The sequence below is a fragment of the Canis lupus genome, chromosome 27 (assembly GCF_003254725.2).
Source record: "Canis lupus dingo isolate Sandy chromosome 27, ASM325472v2, whole genome shotgun sequence".
Classification (NCBI taxonomy): domain Eukaryota; kingdom Metazoa; phylum Chordata; class Mammalia; order Carnivora; family Canidae; genus Canis; species Canis lupus.
The window spans coordinates 37374404-37389152 of record NC_064269.1 but is presented as its reverse complement, the minus strand read 5'-3'; the positions used below and the strand labels follow the sequence as shown (position 1 = coordinate 37389152).

General features: G+C 41.9%; 1 protein-coding gene across 9 annotated transcripts in view; it reads right to left on the bottom strand.

Annotated features, from left to right (window-relative positions):
• DPPA3 (developmental pluripotency associated 3) overlaps positions 1–14749 on the bottom strand; it is a 69743-nt gene that overhangs the window by 14417 nt on the left and 40577 nt on the right. For 3 of the 9 annotated variants that reach the window (XM_049102419.1, XM_049102420.1, XM_049102418.1), the window contains 4 exons: positions 6006–6180; positions 3548–3813; positions 3296–3328; positions 1988–2094 (listed from right to left, as the gene is read on the bottom strand). In XM_049102419.1, the coding sequence (XP_048958376.1) occupies positions 1988–2094; positions 3296–3328; positions 3548–3813; positions 6006–6090 (491 nt within the window). In that variant the 5' untranslated portion in view covers positions 6091–6180. Of the gene's footprint in view, positions 1–1987; positions 2095–3295; positions 3329–3547; positions 3814–6005; positions 6181–10335; positions 10547–14201; positions 14283–14749 lie in introns of all 9 variants that reach the window. The other 6 variants (XM_049102423.1, XM_049102424.1, XM_049102422.1 and 3 more) reach the window with 4 other exon arrangements.

The window sequence follows — 14749 nt, the reverse complement described above, 5'->3', positions numbered from 1 at the left end:
AAATTTCTTAAAAAGCTAAAAATAAGTGTAGGGGCAACCTGGCTAGCCGGGTCAGTAGACTCTTGATTTCAGGGTTGTGAGTTTCAGCCCCACTGAAGTAATAGTTTACATTGGGTGGAAGTTAATTTAAAATATTTTAAGACTGTATTTGAGAAAGATAGTGGTGAGAAAGGACAAGCAGCGGGGAGAGGGAGAAGCAGGCTTCCCGCTGGGCAGGGAGCCCAAAGAGAGGCTCATTCCCAAGACCCCAAGATCCCGAGCCGAAAGCAGGTGATGCTTAATTGAGTAGCCCAGGGACCTGTAAAACTAAGGCAAAAAAAAAAAAAAAAAAAAGTTGACACCTGTTCTATATTGCAATCAGTGAGGAAATCTAACATAAAATCCCTTAACACCTGATAAATGAACTTTTTTTCATGATAATCTTTTTTAGAAGTTCCTTTATTTATTCATGAGACAGGCAGAGACAGGCGAAGGAGAAGCAGGCTCCCTATGGGGAGCTCGATGTGGACCTGATCCCAGATTCCAGGATCAGGACCTGAGCCAAAGGCAGACACCCAACCCCTGAGCCACCCAGGTGCCCAAAGAAAGGAACTTAAGAGGAAAGATGAAGAGGCACACAATAGAGCATTTGCTTTAGGCACAGGCAGTATTTCCATCTCACACCAGCCATTTCTTACATGGTCTTGAATGGGCTTAATGAATACAGAACACATACTGTGTAATCTTGTTCCAAGTTTCACCAAACTTCAAGCCTGCCCACACTTACCATGTTGGTAGACTAGGGTAGCCCGACTAGTTTTAGGTAGAATAACCCCTGAAGACCTACCTTGGTAGCAAGCAGGGGCTAACATTTAATATCCCAAGACATCACTGCTGCACTTGCCATTTATTGCGGCCAGTCCTCTCAAGTTCATGCTTGGTTTCTGCCTCCACTCCATTCTGAAGACCCACAGATCATTTCTTACCAGGGATTTATCACATGGGATTTATTTCTTCAGCCTAGGTCTTTAGTGGCTTCTCTTATGTATGGTGTTCTTGTAAATGAACAAAACTCTGAACACATGCTCCAATTCTATCTTCCTCCCAGTTGAGAGCTCTTCCAGAAGTTGGTATGGACAAGTATCTGTGTCCTTAATTTCTAACCTTACCCCCAAAGGTATCAAATTCCTTCCCAACAGGACAATATCACACATTAAAATGTCAGGTTACATTATAGCAATGTCATGAGGTAAGAACTATCGTTCACTGAATACACAGCTAGCAAAAGCAATCAAAAAAATAAGATTTTGACTGCTATCACGAGGAGAAACAGGGGGACCAACAGAGGGAGAGGGAGCAGGCTCCCCGCTAAGCAGGGAGCCTGATGTGGGGCTCAATCCCAGGACCCTGGGATCACAACCTGAGCTGAAAGCAGATATTTGACTGAGCCACCCAAACACGCCCCAATAACAAGACTAAGTATTCAAATAAGTCTCAATTTTAATAAGATCCTCTACATACACATTTGCTACTAAAAATTGAAATAGCACATCAAAAAAGTTACAATTTCTGAAAACCAGAAAAATCTACCTTATGCACACCCTCCCCTAATTATACTCTAACCAAACCACCCCAAGTTTTCTGTGTATTCCTTCTGCACAAGTTACTTGGCTTCCGATTTTTTGATGTTAGGTTTTATCTTAATGACTTTAGGCTTCTCAAACACTTAGGCACACTCAAAACCTAGTAGTGCTTCCTTAGGTCAAATTGAAAAGTGGACATAAACTGACACCATTCAAATGCAAACTACAGGAACTGAAGTCATTCAAATGAAAACTACAGGATTCCTCACAAACTACTAATATCAAACTAGAATAGATACAAGACAGTTTATATCATAGATTATTAAAATATTACAATTTGTCTTAACATAGAACAGCTTTCCCGAGCTGCTGCATAACGATCCTAGAATTACTCATCAGAGGAAATAGTACAAGTTTATGTTTACATTGGCTCCGTGTCATAATTATTCTCCATGCTGGTATCCTCAGAAACATCTTTATGATACAGGCAATAATGACAGGTACATCTAAATCTTTCCACTCTGGATTCACCCTGGGGTGGGGAGAGGAAGAAATGGATTAATTGCACCATGAGCTGTAAACAACTTTCAAATCTAGGCTTGGTTTTTATTAATAACCTTTTAAAGTAGACTACACACAGAGCACGGAGCCCATGCGGGGCTTGAACTCACCACCTAGATCAAGACATGAACGGAGATCAAGAGGCAGATGCTTAACGAACTGAGCCACCCAGCAGAGCCACCTCTAGAATAGCCTTTGGAATACACCTTTTTTTAGGGACAATGAGGCAGGATTGAAACGTGGGTACTAAAGAATGCCCTATTGTGGGTCATTATGTGATGGTAACAGCTGATTGTCCAACAAGAATATATTCTGGTGTCATTCTCGGAAGGTCTTAAATGTGAGCAATTACTTCTCAACACTGAACTCGGGTTGTATGCCCTCTTACTATGGAGTATTGTCATGACTGTTTTTTAAAAACATTTGCGGGGGGGGGGGGGGCAGGCTCAGTGGACAGAAACACAGGCAGAGGGAGAAGCAGGCTCCATGAAGGGAGCCCGATGTGGGACCCAATCGTGGGACTCCAGATCATGCCCTGGGCTGAAAGCAGGCACCAAACCACTGAGCCACCCAGGAATCCCTCCATGACCATGTTTTTGACAGCACTTGAAGTACAAATATACCACACCAAGAGTTGGCCTTAATGTAAGAAATAGACTGGAGGTGATGTCAGTGTAGGTTCATCAGCTACCAATTTATCATCCTGGCATGGAATGTTCAGTGGAGGAGACTGTGTTCAGGAGGTATGTGGGAACACTGGACTTTCTGATCAATTTTGCCATTAACAAAACTACACTAAACATTACAAATATGAATGGATTTCTCCAGAGTTTCTAGATATTCCAAAATTCAAAGTCAATTTACCTTTCCTTCTCTCAAAAAGAAAAAACAAGAAATAGGGTGCCTGGGTGGCTCAGTTGGTTAAGCGTCTGCCTTTAGCTCAGGTCATGTTCCCAGGGGCGCTGGGACTGAGACCCGCGTCTCGGGCTTCCTGCTCAGTGGAAAGACCATTTCTCTCTCTCCGTCACCCCCCTTGCTTATGCAGTCTTACTCTGTTACATGGATAAATAACATCTTTTATTTTTTTTATTTATTTTTTTTTTTTTTACATCTTTTAGAATACAAATCAGATACCCACCCACATGTATCATTTGAAAAAAATCTTATTTTACCTCAATTTCCTGCTCTGGTAGATCCTTTTGAAGCTTTATGGGAAGAAAAAAAAATGATTGAAAATTAGATTACTAATATTATACATCTACTGGAAGATAAAAATTGGAGAATGTTAAAAATCCCAGTGTTATTCACACCCTGCGCTCACCAGGATAGTTGAGTGACTGCTGCTCATTCTTAATTGCTTGTGCACTTCCACTCCCCCACCCCTGCCCCCATGGGGAAACGCTGTCTAGATCACTGGAACCTACCATGGACCGCTTGTTGAGGTAGCGCTGGTACTGAATCAATCGAATCATCCTCTCCATCCTTTCTTTCCTAGCAGTTAACAGAGTCCTCACTCCACTCCTCTTCCTGTTGTTGCTGAGGATGCGGTCAACAAGCCCCTGTGGTTTCTTCTCTCTCTCCTGCTGCTGGGGTGGATAGTCTGGTAGAGGGGAAGGGAGTTTGATACTAGGGTCGAGAGTCAGTTTGCTAAGGTTCTTTACTAACACTTCGGACATGGTTTGAACAGGTGCTGAAAGAAAAGAGAAAGATCCATTAGGGTGCATTCCATCATCCAGTACTTACTGGTCTCAGGCTCCAAGTAGGTCTGCTCTTAAGCAGATCAATGACGGACAATGGAAGGTTTTTCAGGGTGGAAGATCACATAGCACGTTACCTACTGTGCCATCTAACACACTGCACATGGTGAGAGGGTTTGAGGAACATGCTTAAGAATCTGCTTTGATGGGGGGCACCTGGGTAGCTCAGTTGGCTAAGCAGTTGACTCTCGATCCCAGCTCAGGTGTTGATCTCATGATCTCAGGGTCCTGGGACAGACAGAGCTCCCTGTCCAGCTCTGTGCTCAGTATGGAGTCAGTTTGTCCCTCTCCCTCTTGCACTCTAGCTCTAAAAATAAATAAAACCTTAAAAGATAATACATTATGATGGGAAACAGTTTGTTCTTTATTTTATTTTTTTATTTTATTTTTATTTTTTTTGAAACAGTTTGTTCTTAAAAAAAAAAAAAAAAAAATCCACCCCCTTCCTATTATTGGTAGTTCTGAAGGTTATTTTTCCCCTACAGGGATAAAAGATACCTAAGTGTATGATTCCAATTGGAATAACATGGGACCCCCCTCCCCCCAAAATTCAGGTATTGGCAGTTTTTCCATTTTCCCTTCTGTTAATTTGTAATAGAAGGTGGGGGCAGACAACAAAGTACCAATGCAAGTCAAAAATCAGTAAACAAGTTTCAGCAGCTCAACGTGGTAACAATTATTCCCCTCTTTGGGATACCTGAGTAGTTCAACACTTGAGCATCTGCCTTCCACTCAGGGCGTGATCCCGGGTCCAGGGATTAAGTCCTGCATCGGGCTTCCTGCAGGGAGCCTGCTTCTCCCTCTGCCTGTGTCTCTGTCTCTCTCTGTGGGTCTCTCATGAATATATAAAATCTTTAAAAAATTACACACCTCTTCAATTTTCTTAGGGGCAGGGGCACACACTGAAATAGACAAACCTCAAATACAACAGTCCTTATACAGAACTAGGAAGCTGAACTGGCTGTTACCCTCTTCACTTATAACCAACCATTTCATGGTATGAACTCAAACACTCCTTTGTTTTGGGAGATCAGCCACTCACTTGCCTCTCTGATCCAAACCATTATGCATACCCCATACTCCTATCTCATAAAGGAGTTAACATTAATTCTTCCTGATGAAAACATTAAGAGTCAGGATCCATTTCACTTCTAGGGACTTGTGCACAAGTAATAAAGATCCCTAGTTGTGGAACCATGAAGTACTAAGGCAGAGTCAAGGAAACGCAGAGATGGAATTCTACAGATATTCTCTTCACTAATCTTCCCCCTATATATACCCACCCAGATTCTTTTCTCAAAGGAGGTGAGGTGGGGTGGGGTGGGGTGGGCAGGTCTGGATTGGGAAGGGGATGCTGCCGGAATATTAAATATCAGTAAGCTTCCCACCCAGCTTTCTAGCTGCCCAGTGAGGATTGGCTCAGGGTTACCTACCACCACCCAGCCCCACCATTAGTCAGGGTAGTGAGGTTTCAAGTCCATTGGTTTTCTGTGGCCAAGCCTGGGATTGGGTGAAGCTCCAAGAAATAAGTTTTGGCACAGGTGGAACCCAAGAAGGAGAGGACCCCGTTAATATTTCTGGAGCTTTGTTCCTAAGAAAGCCCTCCAGAGTTTGTCCTACTAATTTACATTAAAGAGCACATTCACTGGCTTTTTTAAGTGTGTCCCTTGGATTTCCTCTGAAAAGCCACTTCTTCATTTATTAACATTCCTAAAGGATAAATTCAGCTGCAAAACCAGTCCAGAGAAGTTTGGGGAGATGAAGAAAAACTTTAGGTTAATCTGGAATTCAGGTTTCTTGTATTTTGTTCCTTTTTACCATTCCTGATCCGTATGGCTAATAGGCAGACATTTTGAGCCAGGACCTAGAAGGATTCTGATTGCTCTTCCCCAGAAGCTGGGCTGGAAACATTTAAGTGTTCCTGAGTGTAGAAAGCAGAGAATGCAGGCCTCAACACTCCTTCCCCAGTCTTCCTTTGCGTGTTTATCACTGGGGGTACCCACACGACCTAGGCCCTACCTGGATGGAAGTAGTTTTTCACTTCGCTGCATTCCTCCTCAAGACTGAAGTCAACTTAAGAAGGAGGGCAACCTCTTCACTCTAATAAAGGGTACATCCGACTTACCTGAACCTTCCTGAGAGTGCTCTTCAGGAAACATCTGAGATGATCCCGGGGCCCAGGATGGGTGCAGCTGCTTTGGTGAACCCATTGAAACCCTAGCTGTGGACTGAAGCTCCTGGATCTTCGGGTGCCAGTGGGAGGTGATGCTCAAGACTCAAACTTGCTAGCCTGGGAAGAGCTTTAGAGCCCAGAAAGAGCAAGAAAAAAATCCAAATTCCAACAAAGCCTGGTGTAGCAAGAGGAAGAACAAACCTCAAAGTTTCGGTCGGGTTTCCTCTTAAAACGAAAGATAAGCCAATCAGCCAGCCTATTTTAATGTAAATGGTAATGGTTAAGGGGATAAGGTGAGTGGGCGTAGTAGTATTAGTGGACTAATAGGGTAATTCTTCATCTGCTCTGCATCTAAACAATCATACTCTGTCACGTAGGCTGGAAAATTGTAAAAGAGCCTCGGTGCTTGCGTCTCCCAAGGGCTGCCTCAAAAATCAGTTTTTCTCGAACTACTTCTGGAGATGGTTACAGGTTTGTGGACTGGGCTTTAAAGTGTTATAGTGCGGAGATGAAGCGTGGTCCCCCCCAACTGCTAATTATTTCCCAATTAAATTAACTGAGAAAGGGACAGCTGGGTTGCTCAGTGGTTGAGCATCTGCCTTCAGCTCAGGTTGGGATCCCAGGATCGAGTCCCACATCCCTCTGCCTGTGTCTCTGCCTCTTTCTGTGTGTCTCTCATGAATAAATAAATAAAATATTTTTTAAAAAATTAACTGAGAAAGTCCCTAAAAGTTTTCCTTGGGGATGCCTGTGTGGCTCAATGTTAATTGAGCGGCTGCCTTTGGCTCAGGGCGTGGTCCTGGAGTCCCTGGATTGAGTGAAAAGTTTTCCTCATCTCTGACACATTTAAACCTGTGGATGCCAGTAAGGGAATGAGAGCAGAAATGAAGTGTCTTTTTAAATTTTTTTTTGGAAGTGTGTCTTATAAATACTTTAATAGCTTGATGTTTTATGGATGTGTACTTTGGATCTGTAATCTTAGTTTGTCTTATGGACGATTAATTGAATTGCAATTAACATTTGTGAGCAGCTGAAATTAACTAAATGTATAAGCTCTCACCCCCACCCCAATACTGTACTGAACTCGGGCAAAGAGCACCCACATTAACTGCTGATTGCCTGCAGGAGGTGGGAGAACAAGTTACCCCCCAAACATGTTTTTCCCATCTTCTATGTTCAGCTTCCCTTAAACCCCCTGTAGCTGGAAATCATGAGAAAATACTCAAAGGCAATCTTGCTTCTTTTTACTAAAAAGCAAAAGTCGAAGTTATGATCAAGAGATATTTTGGAGGAGATGAGGAACAGCCATAAAGGCATGTGAGGTTGCAATTTTTTATTCACGTGGTTCTCAAAAAGTATGGCCTTCAGACAGCATCAACAGCACCTGGTAACTTGTTGGATTCGATTAGAAAGCAGTGAGCACCAACCCAGATCCAAGGAATCAGAGCCGGCCCAGCAGTTTGGCAGGGCCTCCCAGGTGATCCTGCTCTGTGCTAAAGTTTAAGGAGCACTGCTTTATGGCACTCTTAACTCTCCACGCCTGTTGTGTTCTCAGATGTTCTCCCCTTTGCCCTGGGTACCGGTCCTGCAGCAGTGTCTCAGAATTTCATTGGAGAAGTAAGGGCAACAATCAGATTGAAGGAGATGTGAGATGACAAGCGTGAAAAGGGCTGGCATAGACTCTCACTCAAAAGATCCAGACTTAGAGGAGAGCCATTGCTACTGGAAGGTGTGGGATGTGGATGGTGAAGATTCAATTTGCTTCAACATAGAGAAGCTGAGCCAAAAGAAGGTTAAAAAATATGAGAGACAAGAGGATAGTTGGGAAAACACTCCCTAAATATGCTTTAAAAAGACTAGATCTTAAAAATCTTTAAAATTTATAACACTTTTTTAGTTAACCTGTTTTTTTCTTTATAGTATGAAAGATGAGGTTAGAGGCCAAACGGATTGAAACAACTTGAAAAAAAATCCACAAAAACAAAACCCAGACTGTAAAAGAACACATCAAGAAAACAATCCGGGATCCCTGGGTGGCGCAGCGGTTTGGCCCCTGCCTTTGGCCCAGGGCGCGATCCTGGAGACCCAGGATCGAATCCCACATCGGGCTCCCAGTGCATGGAGCCTGCTTCTCCCTCTGCCTGTGTCTCTGCCTCTCTCTCTCTCTCTCTCTCTCTGTGTGTGTGACTATCATAAATAAATAAAAATTAAAAAAAAAGAAAAGAAAACAATCCCTAGGGGCAACCCCGGTGGCTCAGCGGTTTAGCACTGCCTTTAGCCCAGGGCCTGATCCTGGAGACCCAGGATCTCATGACGTGTCTCTCTGTCTCTCATGAATAAATAAATAAAATCTTAAAAAAAAAAAAAGAAAACGATCCCTAATTTCTCCAGAGATAAGAAATCCTTTTTTATTTTTATTTATTTTATTTTATTTTTTTTTTATGATAGGCACGCAGTGAGAGAGAGGCAGAGACACAGGCAGAGGGAGAGGCAGGCTCCATGCACCGGGAGCCCGACGCGGGATTCGATCCTGGGTCTCCAGGATCGCGCCCTGGGCCAAAGGCAGGCGCCAAACCGCTGCGCCACCCAGGGATCCCTTTTTTATTTTATTTTATTTTATTTTTTTTTTATTTAACAGAGATAAGAAATCCTATGTAGTATTTTTGAAACAAACAGGATGCACCTTCTAGAACAGGAAAACGGAAAAAAAAAAAAAAAAAGCCCTGGAAATTAGAAGTTTGGTATTAGAAACAACAACAAAAAATGGTTTAAAGATAAAATCAAAGATATCCCCTTAATAAAGTAAAGCAGAACTACAAACATGTAAAATAGAGCAAATATAAGAAAACGAGAATTTTAAGGGACGCCTGGGTGGCTTAATGATCCAACTTCTGCTTTCAGCTCAGGGAGTGATCCCAGGGTCCTGGATCAAGCCCTACATCGGGCTATCCTCAGGGAGCCTGCTTCTCCCTCTGCCTACGTCTCTGTCTCTCTGTATGTCTCATGAATAAAAAAATAAAATCTTAAAAAAAGAAAAGGTGAGAATTTTAAGATTCAGAATATAATGGCTTCAGATTCCCCAACAACACTGAATGTTAGAGGATAATGGAGAAAAACCTTCCAAATTCTGAAGGAAAATGCTTTCCAACCTAGAATTCTGTATATAGTCAAAGTATTGAGCATGTTTGGAACATTCTCGGATACTCAAAAATGTCATCACCAGGAGAGATTCCTTTGTCTTGTGGGAAATGAACTGGATACAAGAACACTACCAGGTAGTACTCTTAAGGTCATGAAACAGAAAGGCTCACCAACCACATTAAAAAGCTCCTATTAGGCAGGGGTGCCCGGGTGGCTCAGTAGTTTAGCGCCGTGTTTATCCCAGGGTGTGATCCTGGAGACCTGGGATCGAGTCCCACGTCAGGCCACATGCTTGGAGCCTACTTCTCTCTCTGCCTCTCTCTGTGTCTCTCATGAATAAATAAATAAAATCTTAAAAAAGGGAAAAAGCTCCTATCTCACTATATTTCAACTTCAGGTGCACAGCAAAAAGCAAGTGATGAGGTAAACAAATGGATTCAGAATGTCAAAAACCAGATAACAGGCTCAAAATGGAGTTGTTCCTGCTACGCTCCATATCACCAAATTGATACTGAATGTAATTAGTTTTGGCTCTCCCAGAAGTGAAATCTGAAGCCAGGAGTCTCCTGATTGGCGAGTTAGGGAATCTGCCAGTAGACCTCTGCCATTCCCTACAGGAAAGTCCCCTTGTATTAACCAATCTACTTTTTCACCCAGTACCACTTCCTTACTCCTGCTCCCGTCTGCCTATAAAATCTTGTTTACCACTTTTTAAATTTTTTTATTTATTTATGATAGTCACAGAGAGAGGGAGAGAAAGAGAGACAGGCAGAGGGAGAAGCAGGCTCCATGCCAGGAGCCCGATGTGAGATTCGATCCCGGGTCTCCAGGATTGCGCCCTGGGCCAAAGGCAGGCGCCAAACCGCTGCACCACCCAGGGATCCCTTGTTTACCACTTTAGAATTCCTTTCTACCTGCTAGATTGGATGTTGCCCAATTCGTGAATTATTGAATAAAGTCAATATGATCTTTAAAATTGATTCCACTGAATTTTGTTTTTTCGGGAAATAGGATACAGTCGAGTCGGAACTTAGTTCCCAAGCTAAGGGATATGCAGTCGATAGACTTCAATACATAGTCCCCTAAAATATGACATCTTGGCTGATCAAATATTTTAAGCTGAGAGGTGCCCTTCCCATACCTGCAAGAAACGAACATCCTCATCTTCAAGACAGAGGGACACTGATAAGAATCCAAATGAAGGGCAGCCCCAGTGGCGCAGTGGTTTGGCGCCGCCTGCAGCCAGGGGTGTGATCCTGGAGACCCAGGATCGAGTCCCATGTCGAGCTCCCTGCGTGGAGCCTGCTTCTCCCTCTGCCTGTCTCTCTCTCTCCTTCTCTCTGTGTGTGTCTCTACAAATAAATAAATAAAATCTTTAAAAAAAAAAAAAAAGGAATCCAAATGAAGGGGCACCTGAGTGGCTCAGTGGGTTACGTGTCTGACTCTTGGTTTTGGCTCAAGTCATGATCTCAGGGTCCTGGGACCAAGCTCCACATCAGGCTTGCACTGCAGAGTCTGCTTGAGATTCTCTCCTCTACCCCTTCCCTGCCCCACACCCAACACTCTCTCATATAAATAAATAAAAATTTTTAAGGTTTTATTTATTTATTTGAGACAGAGCACAAGCATGGGGATCAGAAGAGGGAGAGGGAGAAGTAGGCGCCCCACCAAGCAGGGGGCCCAATGTGGGACTCAATCCCAAGACCCTGGGATCATGACCTGAGCACCCCAAGTACCCCTAAATAATGTTTTTTGTTTGCTTGTTTGTTTGTTTTTAATAACCGAAATGAACAGGCCTTGCTAAGTTTCCCTTTTCACTACAATTACCTCATACTCCTTAACCCATGACTGTCCACTCTTCATCAAATCTAGCATAAAAAGATTCAGCTTACCCACTTGTTTGGGTCTTCGTTTCCTTATGAAGGCTGCTGTAAGTAAAATTTATACTGAGTGAATGTGTATGCTTTTCCCTTGCTAATCTGTCTTTGTCAGTTTAATTTTTAGACCCAGTCAGAGATCTTAACAGGGTCAGGAAAGCTTCTTCCTTCCTCACACACTGTTTATATATGTTTGTCTCTTGACTGCTTCATCCTTCACCTTTGATGGGGTTGTCATGAGAACCAAAGCTGAGGTTTGAGGAAAGAGCCCCTAAACAGAGAGTGCCAGGTACCAAGAACGCACCCTGTTTCCACCAGTGGCCATAGCTGTAGCTGGCCAATTAGCCCGGTGAGCAATCATGAATTTTGTTTGCATTTCAAGGGCAGAGCCTATGTGGTCCCACAATGAGATAATAGTGGGTACCACTAATGCGTTACTGACGGTTGACATAGTTGTCACTCACAGGTGATATGATTGTGACTTGTTTTTTCCATCCTTTTCTTTCTGTAAGTAATAACTCTTTTTTTTTTTTTAAGATTTATTTATTCATGAGAGACACACACAGAAAGAGGCAGAGACACAGGCAGAGGGAGAAGCAGGACCCTGATCCAGGACTCAATCCCAGGACCAGGATCCCAAGACCCCGGATACACAACCTAAGCCAAGGGCAGATGCTCAGCCACTGAGCCACTCAGGTGCCCCTTGTAATATTGATTACTATTTTACTTACTGGATATATATTTTATAACCTACTGTATGTTTAAACACACATAATGAAATCTGCCTATATCTCATGTGCTAGTTATTTAGTGAACATTTAACTATGAGTTTCATCTTTGTCTCATAAGCTGCTAGCTTAAGGGTATCATCCATCCCATTTCTTTTTTCCCTCTATTGCAGAATTGAATACACTCAAATAACATTTTATTTTATTTTATTTTATTTTATTTTACTATTTTATTTTATTTTATTTTATTTTATTTTATTTTATTTATTTTCAAATAACATTTTAAATGCACATTATATAGGGTGCCTGAGTGGCTTAGTGGTTGAGCATCTGGTGTTAGTGGTTGAGCAATCCTGGGATTGGGTCTCACATTGGGCTTCTTCCAGGAGGCCTGCTTCTCCCTGTGCCTATATGTCTCTGCCTTTCTCTCTGTGTCTCTCTTGAATAAATAAAAAAAATTTTTAAATCAAAAGAAAAAAAAGCACATTATATAAACATCAATGTGAGAAAGTTATATGATCTCACTTAAATGAGGAATTTAAGAAACAAAACATAGAAGCATAGGGTAAGGAAGGGAAATATAAAACAAGATGAAATCATGGAGACAAACCATAAGAGACAATCATAGGAAACAAATTGAGGGTTGCTGAAGGGGAGGGGGGAGGAGGGATGGGATAATGGGGTAACAGGCATTAAGGAGGGCACTTTTTTTGATGTGATGAGCACTGGGTATTATGTGCACCTGATGAATCACTGAACACTTGTCTCTCTCTGAAACTGCATTAGGTGTTATTTAATTGAATTTAAATTTTATAAATAAATAAATAAATAAATAAATAAATTTTATAAATAAAGAAATAAATACATGCACCTTATACCTTTTACCAGGAATGCTGATCTAACTAAAACAGAAAATAACCAAATTAGAAGGATAAGGAGATTTGAAATTTGTGAATGTGTGGTAGAGGAGAAGATAAAGCTAAATCTCTGTTGAAAGTCATTAATAATGCCCAATACCAAAAAAAGGAAGGAAGGAAGGAAGAGAGAGAAGGAGACAAATATATAAAATCAAGAAATATCATTATAGGGATCCCTGGGTGGCGCAGCGGTTTGGCGCCTGCCTTTGGCCGGGGGGTGGGGTGGGGGGGGTGGTTCTGGAGACCCGGGATCGAGTCCCACGTCGGGCTCCCTGCGTGGAGCCTGCTTCTCCCTCTGCCTGTGTCTCTGCCTCTCTGTCTCTCTCTGTGTGACTATCATGAATAAATAAATAAAATCTTTAAAAAAAAAGAAATATCATTATAAACATGCTATTTTGAAATATGGAGATACACACACACACACACACATACACACACAGAAAATACGCCAAAAAAATTTAAGGCGGGTGCTCCTCAGAAATAAAATGGAGAGGGCAGCTGAAGACAGTCTTCACAAATCCACAATTGTGGGCTACTTTACAGAATATGCACATATAACTTTTTAAAAAATAGAAAAATAGGAAATATTCAGAAAATAGGAAGTATTCAGGAAACAAAAATGAACATGTTTCACGCTTAGGTTAGGAGAGGTGGGGTTTTTAGGGAGAATATGAAAGGTTTGAGGAGATTCAAAATGTTGAGAAAGGAACAATATAATTACAAAAACGTTGCCAGATTTCATACAGAATATCAAGAACCATGGGACACCTGGGTGGCTCAGCAGTTGAGTGCCTGCCTTCTGCCCAGGGCGTGATCCTGGCTTCCTGCATGGAGCTGCTTCTTCCTCTGCCTATGTCTCTGCCTCTGTCTCTCTCTCTCTCTCCATGTATCTCATGAATAGATAAATAAAATCTTAAAAAAAAAAAAAGAAAAAAAGAAAAAGAAAATCAAGAACCAAGTTAGATTTATTTATTTATTTATTTTAGACCTTTTTTTTTTTTTTTTTTTTTTTTAATTTATGATAGTCACACAGAGAGAGGGAGAGGCAGAGACACAGGCAGAGGGAGAAGCAGGCTCCATGCACCGGGAGCTCGATGGCCCGGGTCTCCAGGATCGCGCCCTGGGCCAAAGGCAGGCGCCAAACCGCTGCGCCACCCAGGGATCCCCTTTATTTTAGATTTTATTTATTTATTCATGAGAGACACAGAGAGAGAGAGAGAGAGGCAGAGACACAGGCAGAGGGAGAAGCAGGCTCCATGCAGGAAGCCCAATGTGGGACTTGATCCTGGTACTCTGCGATCACTCCCTGAGCCAAAGGCAGACGCTCAACTGCTGAGCCACCCAGGCGTCCCCCCAAGTTAGATTTAAGGGACAAATAATACAGTAAAAAAAGAAAGAGAGAAAGAAAGAAATTGCAGCATATATGACAGATAAAGAACACAATAATAATGAATAATGAATAATGAATAAGAATCCAGGGGGCACCTGGCTGGCTCAGTCTGAGGAATCTGCAACTCTTGATCTTAGACTCCTAGGTTCAAGCCCCACATTGGGTGTAGAGATTACCTAAATGAATAAAACAACAACAAAATCTATTAGATGAATTTCAAAAAAAACGCAAAGATTTCTCATCTGAGGAAGTATGAGTAAACTAACGTGTAAAATATTTCACTTCTACTCAAGTTTTAAAACCCTAATTCAGATAGCTTTTAAACTATTGCATGGCAATTTTAGAATAGATAATACTAGGAAAGATGTATTGTGAGATTAGCATTTCCCATAGTTGGCAGCTGTGAATGAAATCTTTGAAATATTGTCTAACGATAGATATTAAGAGCTTTAAAATACATACATGCAAAACACGAGATTTCAGACCAGGTAAACTCTTCAATTATCTCTAGTACCTAACACATTACGGACTCATAGACATGAAACACTTGCTTGAAAAAAAAAAAAAAAAAAAAAGAAACACTTGCTTGTTAAGTGAATTAACACTTAAGACCAACATCTCTACTTAGAGTATTATTAAAAAC